Source organism: Cystoisospora suis (genome assembly GCF_002600585.1).
Source record: "Cystoisospora suis strain Wien I chromosome Unknown contig_6344, whole genome shotgun sequence".
Taxonomy (NCBI): domain Eukaryota; phylum Apicomplexa; class Conoidasida; order Eucoccidiorida; family Sarcocystidae; genus Cystoisospora; species Cystoisospora suis.
Window position 1 is genome coordinate 445 of NW_027159133.1, and position 8,706 is coordinate 9,150.

The window sequence follows — 8,706 nt, forward strand, 5'->3', positions numbered from 1 at the left end:
ATCTATCTATCTATATTTGATCTATCTCTGACTATGCATCTATAGAGTGTATGCGAGTAGTTGGACTTATTAGGATGGGGAATCTATGCTAGTCTTCCTTACTTGTATGGCTTGTAGTCGGTGTTTCTTCAGTTCATTCAGAAAGTGCATGCGAGTTGATCGATCTCTCATCACAGAGCACATGACGACAATTCTCTTCTCTAGGAGACGTCTTCTTCCTTGCGAGATTTCTCTCCTTTCTTGTCTCTTTCTCTCCTCCACTCCATCTCCTCCCGTCACCTCAACGTCTTCTTCTTCTCCTCCTCCTTGTTCTCCCCCCTCTTTCCCTTGTTCTCCCTTCCCTCCTTCGTGACTCGAAGCCATCAAGTCTACTGGTACGACCTTCTTCTCTTTCTTCATTTCTGAGCTCTCGGGTTCTTCTTCTTCTTTTTCTTGTCTCTTTTCTTCTTTCGGACTAACTCGCAAGAGCACAGACAAGGCCTTCGCTAAAAGAACATTTAGCTCCTCATCGTAGATCAAGTCGGACCCAATTATCAACAATGGACCTTCTTCTTCTTCTTCCTCTTCTTCTTCTTCTCTATCTCTTTCGTGTCTTTTGTCTGAGGCAGATGTAGAAGAGGAAGAAGAAGAGAGAGATGTCTGTGTTGGAGAGATCGTAGGGCAAGATGAGAGACACGAAGAAGAAGCTTCTATCCCTCCTACTTCTCTCTTCATGTCTCTCTCTTTCTCCCCTATTCTTCTCTCACCCCTGCTTTCTTCATCTGCCTCTTTCTCTTCTTTCCTTTTCTCCTTCTTCTCTCTCTCTTTCTTATTCTCTTCTCTAAGACTGCCATCTGCAACTAGAACTTCTCTATCAGAGCGCTCAAAATGTATTTCACCCCCCTCCTTCACATCTCTTCCGAGCTGAAGAGCTCCCAAATCTTTCGTTTCCTCTCTTCTGTTCTTCTTCTTCTTCCTCTGCAATGAGATAGCTTCCGCGATCTTAGCAAGGAGAAGTTTGCCTCTTTGCTCTGCACTTGAGAAATCAAAGAGCTCAAGATACACCTCAGGAATAGAGAAGAAGAAAGAAGAAGATGAAGATGATGAGAAGGTGGAAGGAGGAGAAGTAGTCCTTCCCTTCTCTCTTTCGTCTGAAGTTGGTCCCTTCTCTTCGAGAAGAAAATTTCTGGCATGTTTATCAAAGATAGTGACAGTTGGAGGGCTCTTGTCGAGTGTATGTACACTGCTCTTCAATGAGGAGAAAGCAGCAGATGAAGAAGAAGGAAGAGAAAGAGAGGAGTCTTGATCCCGTGACGGACTGTGCGATGATAAAGACTTGAGAAGAACTCCATTTCTTACAAGATTTTCTCCACATACAGCTAAGACACTAGGAAGATAGTCGGTCGCAAAGTATGTCCCGCATGTCTGTAGACGTGCAGAAGAGAGAGGGGGGGGAGAACAAGAAGAAGAAGGGGGATGGCGATGACCATGATGGGAAGAAGAAGAAAGAGAGAACGATTTCTTCTTCTTCTTGTCTTGGTCTCTCTGTAGATCTTCATCTTGGTTTGGTTGGTCTTTTCGACTTCTTACAGGGTTCGAATGAATGGCGATGGGAGAACACAGCACAGAAGCCGTTAGACCGATACCCGCACCGAGCTCGAGAACTGCAAAGGGTGAAGAAGAAGAAGGAAGACGGACACGCAGAGCAGAAGAAGAAGGAAGATGTTGATGACATAAGAGAGGTGTTTGAGAAGGAGAAGAAGAAGAAGAAGAAAAAGGAGGAGAAGAAGAAGAAGATAAGCATGTTGGTAGAGAAGAAAGAACAGGCTTGATCTGAGGCGTATTGGATGAAGAAAGGTCTTTCTTCTCTCTAGAGGACACACAAGCAGGAGAGTCCCTTGTTCTTCTTCTTCTTTTATCTCTTCTTTCTCTTCTTCTCTCCCCTCCTTCACCTTGCGCACCGATCACTTTGTTGAGTAGTGCATGCAGCCACAATGAAGGTGTAGAAGAGGAAGAAGAAGAAGAGCTGCAAGATGAAGAAGAAGACTCTTGACGAGACGGACGAGTACGTGAAGCGAAAGGAGTGAGCTGTGACGAGGAATCTTCGAGAGAAGATAAAGAAGTACGTGGAATAGCGGAGGGATTACAGCGAAGGAGAGAAGAGGAAGAAGAAGAAGAATAAACTTCACAGCAGGAACAAGAATGAAGAGAAGAAGACGAAGAAGAGGAAAAGAGACATGATAAGCATCCTAGCTCATGCCCGTATGCTGAGAGATATTCCGCTAGAAAGAGCCCTGCCGTCCATGTCCTTAGTCCAAGTTCATTTCGACAAGGCTACAAAGAAAAAGAACCGACGCATGCGCATGCACACACGCATGCAAAGAGTAACTGCCCCAGTGTCTGCGCATACATAAATACATAGATATAGAGGAGAAGATCCTCGAGACGTGGGGGGTGTATTCTTCTATAAATACCTATGCTGGAGACTCTCTATGCGTACCTACCTACCCGGAGAAAAGAAGAGACACGAAATACTCGATGAATGAAGAAAGGACGGTGTAGGCAAGACAACTAAGGCAAATGACAGGTGTCTTTTCTTTTAGCAAGACAGAGAACTCCAGGAAACGACTGTCCATGTTCTTCTTCTCTTTCGTCTTTTCCTTTCCTTTCCGTCTATATGAATGTGTATAGCAGCTTAACAAGACATCTCTGTCTATATGTGGAGCTATCTTCTATGAATACAGAGAGTGTATGAACGCGCCGAGACAAGAAGAAGGAAGATGAACGCAAGAGTCGTAACGGAAGGTGGAGGCGGTGACTGTAGAGACTTTCGCGTCATCCTTTCATTCATTCCTAACCGTGTCGATTTCCCCGAGCCCAAACAGCGCGACGACTCGACAAAGATATCTGCATGACGTAGACATTCATATGAAGACATATTCATATAGACATATATATGCCCACTAGTAACATACACAGATGTATACATACCTACTGAGCAGATTGTAGCTACCTATAGCATCTGGAAGAAGTATACTCTATACATATATATATATATATATACATATATGCATGCAGGAGTAGATGGAGAAGTGAGAGAGGTCGAGTTTTGGATAGAGAGGAGAGAGGAAGTGGGGGTGACTTACCATAATCCCGAGAGTGAAGATTTGGGGAGAAGATCCATAGCCTCTTCTTCTGCCTCTTGTATCAAGAGTTTCATAGGAGACATAAGGCTTATCACTCAAATCATCGCTACGGCTATACGCCCCGACATGTCTAGAAAAAGAGAGAAAAAGAAGCACCAAACAAAGCAAGAAAGAAGGAACGATTTACGCACCATCTATACACCTAGACATACATACATACATAGACACACTATCTACTTATATATATCTTCACACATATTCATACATACACATATACACACACACATCTATGCATATATATACATATAGGAAGAGATGGAGAGGTGAAGAGAGACATTCTCCCTGTTCAAGAAATGCACTTGGGAGAGAAGGACGAGACGGAGAGACTGAGAGAGAGAAAGAAAGTTGCAGAGATTGAAGAAAGAGAGAAAGAACAAGCATCCCAATACGCCTATCTTGATAAATCGCATGCATACACGCGTAAGTATCTAGATGTCTGGACAGAGGATACATACACACATGCATGCATGTAACCCGATCTATGGAGAGTAAACTTGCATGCGTGTGTGTTCATGCATGTGTATGATGATCCACATATACACATGTATACATATAGATAGATACTGATAGAGACATGTAGATCTAGATATACGAAAAGATGGGGAGATGTGGGATACCTTACTCGAAGACAGTTTCAGCAAAAGTATCGGAGAGTGGTAAGCCCTGCAGCTCAGCTGCGGTGTACATACACTTGAGAAGATTGACAGTATGTGTTTTCGGAGAGGGAAAATCTCTTAAAGGAGGACTTTTGAATATAAGATCCACGAACAGATCTTGAAGCTAAAAAGACAAAAATAAGAAAGAAGAAGAAAAAAAGAGACAGCAAAGAAATCTTTCGATCAGAAGAAAAAGAAGAAGAAGAAATGTGACGGAGATTTACTTCTCCTCACAGAGGATTCGCATGAAGTGAAGAAGACCACCCCCCCCTTGGGCTTCCATGTGTGTGCTAAATACGTAGCTACCTACACACTTGTCACGACGATGTGCTCCCGAATATAAGCCGACTGTCTCTTCAATCTCTTTCCTCAGCCGTATATCTATAGATACTTATGTTTTACATAACATATATATATATCTATATTTATATCCATAAGTATGTACATCTTCCACTTGAGAGAAGACAAGTGAATACATTTGGTTCGAGGAAGAAGAATCGAATGGGTCTCTTGTTTGCTACACTCATTTGAGACGTCTTGTACACCTCCTATCTACTGCAGTGCTTGTCCCTCTGGTCCCTATCTCGTCGATCGAGAATTTAGTAGCACCTGCAGGAGGAGGCACTTTTTCTCATGCATCTCTACTTCTTCTTCTTCTTCTGTGCTCGGATGAAGATTTTAGAAGGAAAGACAATCTTTCATTCTCTTCACTGCACTAGAGTTTCTCTTCTTCTTTCTCCCTTTCTTCTTTTTATTCTCCTGTCTATCTTCTTCATCTATCTTCCCTTCAGAGCATCTTCATACAGATCCTAGACAAGAAGAAAGAAGACAAAGCGGACTCACTACGTTCACCTGTCCATACACCTGAAAAGAGAAGAACTCGAGAAATACTCGCACCATCGAGTGAGACCCATCGAAGAAGAAAGGTCTATTCTCTGCTTCTCCTCTTGTTGTTCTTTCTCTTCTTCCGTTTCTTCTTTCTCTTCTTCCGTCTCTTCTTTCTCTTCTTCCGTCTCTTCTTTCTCTTCTTCCGTTTCTTCTATTTCTTTTCCTTTCTTCTTCTTCTTCTCTTTCTTACCTCAAGACTTTCGGTGATACGAAGAAAATGAGAAAGACTTAAGATCTTCTGCACCCTCGTATTTCTCATGACACTTCGCCTTAAGATATGAAATAAACTGGCCCGAATATACAGCGATCTCCATCGCGAAAGAAGAGACGTAGAAGAAGAAGACGAATAGGAGAGAGAAGAAGACGGCGTGGCGACGTGAGTATCGTTAAAGCCGCGCCGTGAAGGATGCACAAAAATTTGCTCTGACGAGAAAGAAGAAGAAGAAGTGTCTGCTTGGGAGAGGTCATTTCTCTCTCCTTGTTTAGAATGTGAAGAAAGAAAGTCTTGAGGAGAAGACCGAGCTCTGCAATGCTGAAGAAAATTTCCGTCTTTCTTTCTTTCACGAACTGCTCTTTCGTCTTCTTCTTCTTGTGCCCTCGTCTCTCCCATTGAAGGCTGGGCTGAGTTTGGAGTGTATGTACACCTGAGAGAGTAAGTATGACGACGGTGTCTACGAAGTTTGTCTTGTCTCTGGAGAAACCGAAAAATCCACTCGTCAGGATAGTCTAGTATTCTCCTCCTCTTCTTATACAAGTCATCTATCTTGCAAAGAAGAGAAAGCAAAGACCCAGGAGGAGAAGAAGACTCCTTATGAAGAGACGAAGAAGGAGAAGAAGAAGGAGGAGGAGAAGAAGAAGAAGGAAGGAGTTCTTCATTGAGTAAGCCAGAGATATGAAAGGTGAGACATCTTAGAAGAGTGTTGGAATCTCTTCTCCCCTGACTCCAGACAACTCCTTGAAGAGACTGCAAGACTTCTCTCTCTCTTTCTTCTCTATGCCTTTCATCTTCTTCTTCTTCCTCTCTTTCTTCTTCTCTTTCTTCTTGTTCACCTTCACTATCTCTGTACTTTTTCGCTATCTTGAGTTCTTCTCCTAAGAGAATTCTGCCAATGAAGTCGAAGATCTCCTCGTCCGTAAAGCATCGATTGACCTTTAATACATGCCGCAAGATCTTCCTCAACTGATACCTTCCTCCCTCTCTTCTCCCTCTTCTCCCTCTAAAATTTTCAGCTTCATCTTTCTTCTTCATATTCTTCTTATTCTCTTCTTCTTCTCCATGACTTCTCTTCTTCAAGAAAAATAAAGAGACTTCATTCACATCTTCTCTCTCTTCTTTCTTTTCTTCTTCTTCTTCTGCTGTGTCGTTGGAAGAGTAGAGAGGGTCTTCTCTCTTACCGATGTGTTCCTCTTGGAGAGAGAAGGATTTCTCTTCATCTGAACTGAGAGGAGAAGGAGAGGAGAAAGAAGAAAAGAAGGAAAAGCCTTTGTCAGATGAACTTCTCTCTGTGCTTTTATATTCTCTCTCGTTTCTTCTCTCTCTCTCTTCTTCTTCTTCTTCTGTTAACTCCCCGCAGTCGACAGAACTACAGTTACTCGGCTGCTTCGAGGAGACAGGCGTCTCGGGACAAGAAGAAGAAGAAGGAGAAGAAGAAGAAGAAAAAGAAGGAGAACTACAAGTGCTCTTCACCCTAGAAGGAGTCGTGATAGAAGAAGAAGAAGAGAGAGGAAGAGAAGAAGGAGGAGGAGGACGCGGTGACGCAGATAAAGGAAGAAGAGAAGAAGAAGAGGAAGAGGTCGAAGTTGAAGAGAGAGAAGAAGAATCTAGAGTTATGGTAGTAGTATATTCCTTGTTTCTCTGGTAGAGCTCTTTTACTGCTGCGCATACACCTTCTTCTTCTTCCTTTTCTTTATCTCTTCTTCCTCGTCGCCCGGAGAATATCCCATCACACACACTCGCCTCATAATTGAGAGAAAAAGACCTACCTGTCATCATGCACAAGCAAAGACAACTTCCTTTCTTTCTTTCTTTCTTTCTCTTTTTCTCTTCTCTTTTCTCTAGCTTCAGTCTCAACCTCTCTCTCCCTTTGTCTCTCTTCTTTCGTATTTTCCTTTGCTTCTTTCTCTCTCTCTATCTCTCATTCTCTCTCTGCCCTACGGACAAGCAAGCTTCGTCCAAGGCGGGAGGTATGGACTCGACTGACCTCTTTCTGTCTTTTTCCTTCTTTTCTTACTTCTACCCTCTTTCTCTGCGACTTCTCTCTCGTCTATCTCTCTCATAAAGACATCTTCTCACTTCAGGAGGGCAAAGAGGAACGTGAGACGCAAGTCTTACTCTCGAAGAAAGAGAAGAAAGATCAACTTGCATCTCTTGGGAAAGAAAGATGAAGGCTGTATTGCCTCCTTATAGATGGCAGTACCATGGTCTTTCTTCTCGGAGTTCTGACGAGAAGAAACAAGAATATATATGAGGTGTACATACACCCCGCCAGAAGGCTTGAATGAACTTTCCTCACTCTTCGCTTTCCGCGTATATATGCATGTACACAGACAGATAGATAAAGATAGATAAAGATAGATTAAGGATAGATTAAGGATAGATAGATTAAAGATAGATAGAGGTATTAGATGAAGAGAAAGATGAATGAGAGATGCGAACACACGCACATAAGGTGACATGAATAGATCAAGACGGGAGATGAAGGAGAAGAAGAAGAGGATAGATTCTTTTCATATGGGGAAGGAAGTAAAGTGAGGAAAAAGAAGGACAGGGGAAAAAAGAAGAAAGACACCTAAGAGAACCAAAAGGGAGGAAAAGCACCAGGAGTATCTATAGAGACAATTTATCTTCTTCTTCTTCATGATCGGAATTTATCTATTTATCTCTCTCTATCTTAGCATTCTCGACCTCTCGTATCTATAGGGCTCTCTATACAAAGTACATCTCTCTATATCAATAGCTACATGAATCGATTGAGATATAGATAGATAGATATATCTATAGGCTATATCTACGACGAAGGGAGTAAAAGGCTTGCGTGTATCTAGGATCTTAGGTATATCTATCGATCACGTTATACATGGAGAGGACTTCCACCCTGCATCTGTATACAGATAATATATGCAGTGCATGCGTCTCTAGACATAGATATACCTAGGTATGTACGCTTACCTTTCTGTCTGTCTTTGGTCTATCTATCTAGCTATCTATCTATCTTTTACGTTTCTATCTATCTTCCTCTCGGTGGCCCCCTATCTGTCTCCCGCGGAACGACCCTCTAGGTTAAAGAAACAAGCTCGAGAGAAGCGGAGAGGGGAAGAGAAGATGAAGAAAGGAGAGAGAGAAGAACGGAAATAAGAAAAGACAAGGAAAAAGACAGTACGATAGTGACGAAGAGAAAGAGAGAAGAAGTCAAAAGGAAAAGAAGGGAACAGAGAAGAAGAAACACAGTAGGATGACCGACATGCATGCAAAGAGAACAAAATAAAATTAACATGCATGCATCGATTTCTCATTCTCGGGAGTATCGATTTCCCTACCCAATGGCAATCCACATGTGTCTTGATACAAAAAAGTATTCTTTTCGTCTTTTCTTCTCTCCTCTTATGGCTCTTCTTTCTTTCCTCCTTTTCTCGTTTCTCGTCTTCTTCTTTAGAGTCAGCCCAATTCTTTTTTCTCTTCATGACGTGTTTCTTTTTACTTTCATTTAACCCATTCTTTGTCTGTCGGTCCTGTCTTGAAGATCTTTCCTTCTTCTTCTTGTTTTACTTTCTCTCTATCTCTCTCTTCGTTTTGCATCGTTTCGTCTTCGTCGAAGAGGATTTTCTTACCTCGCTCACGATCTCCTCCAGGAGACAAACTCGAAGAAAAAGAAGAAGAGATTGAAGAGAGATTAAAGAGGGATTAAAGATAGATTGATAAAGAGTCGATGCAGATCACTCGAATGAGAGATAGATATATGGATTGAAGATAGATAGAT

General features: G+C 42.2%; 1 protein-coding gene across 1 annotated transcript; it reads right to left on the bottom strand.

Moving 5' to 3' along the window:
* Positions 1-105: 105 nt before the first annotated feature.
* CSUI_009927 (uncharacterized protein) lies at positions 106-8,092 on the bottom strand (the record flags this gene model as incomplete). Its single annotated transcript, XM_068070036.1, has 4 exons — positions 4,920-8,092; positions 3,808-3,965; positions 3,126-3,255; positions 106-2,313 (listed from the first exon to the last, which is right to left on the bottom strand). Coding segments are annotated over exons 1-4 (4,299 nt in total), but the record flags the coding sequence as incomplete, so codon positions are not given.
* Positions 8,093-8,706: the final 614 nt, after the last annotated feature.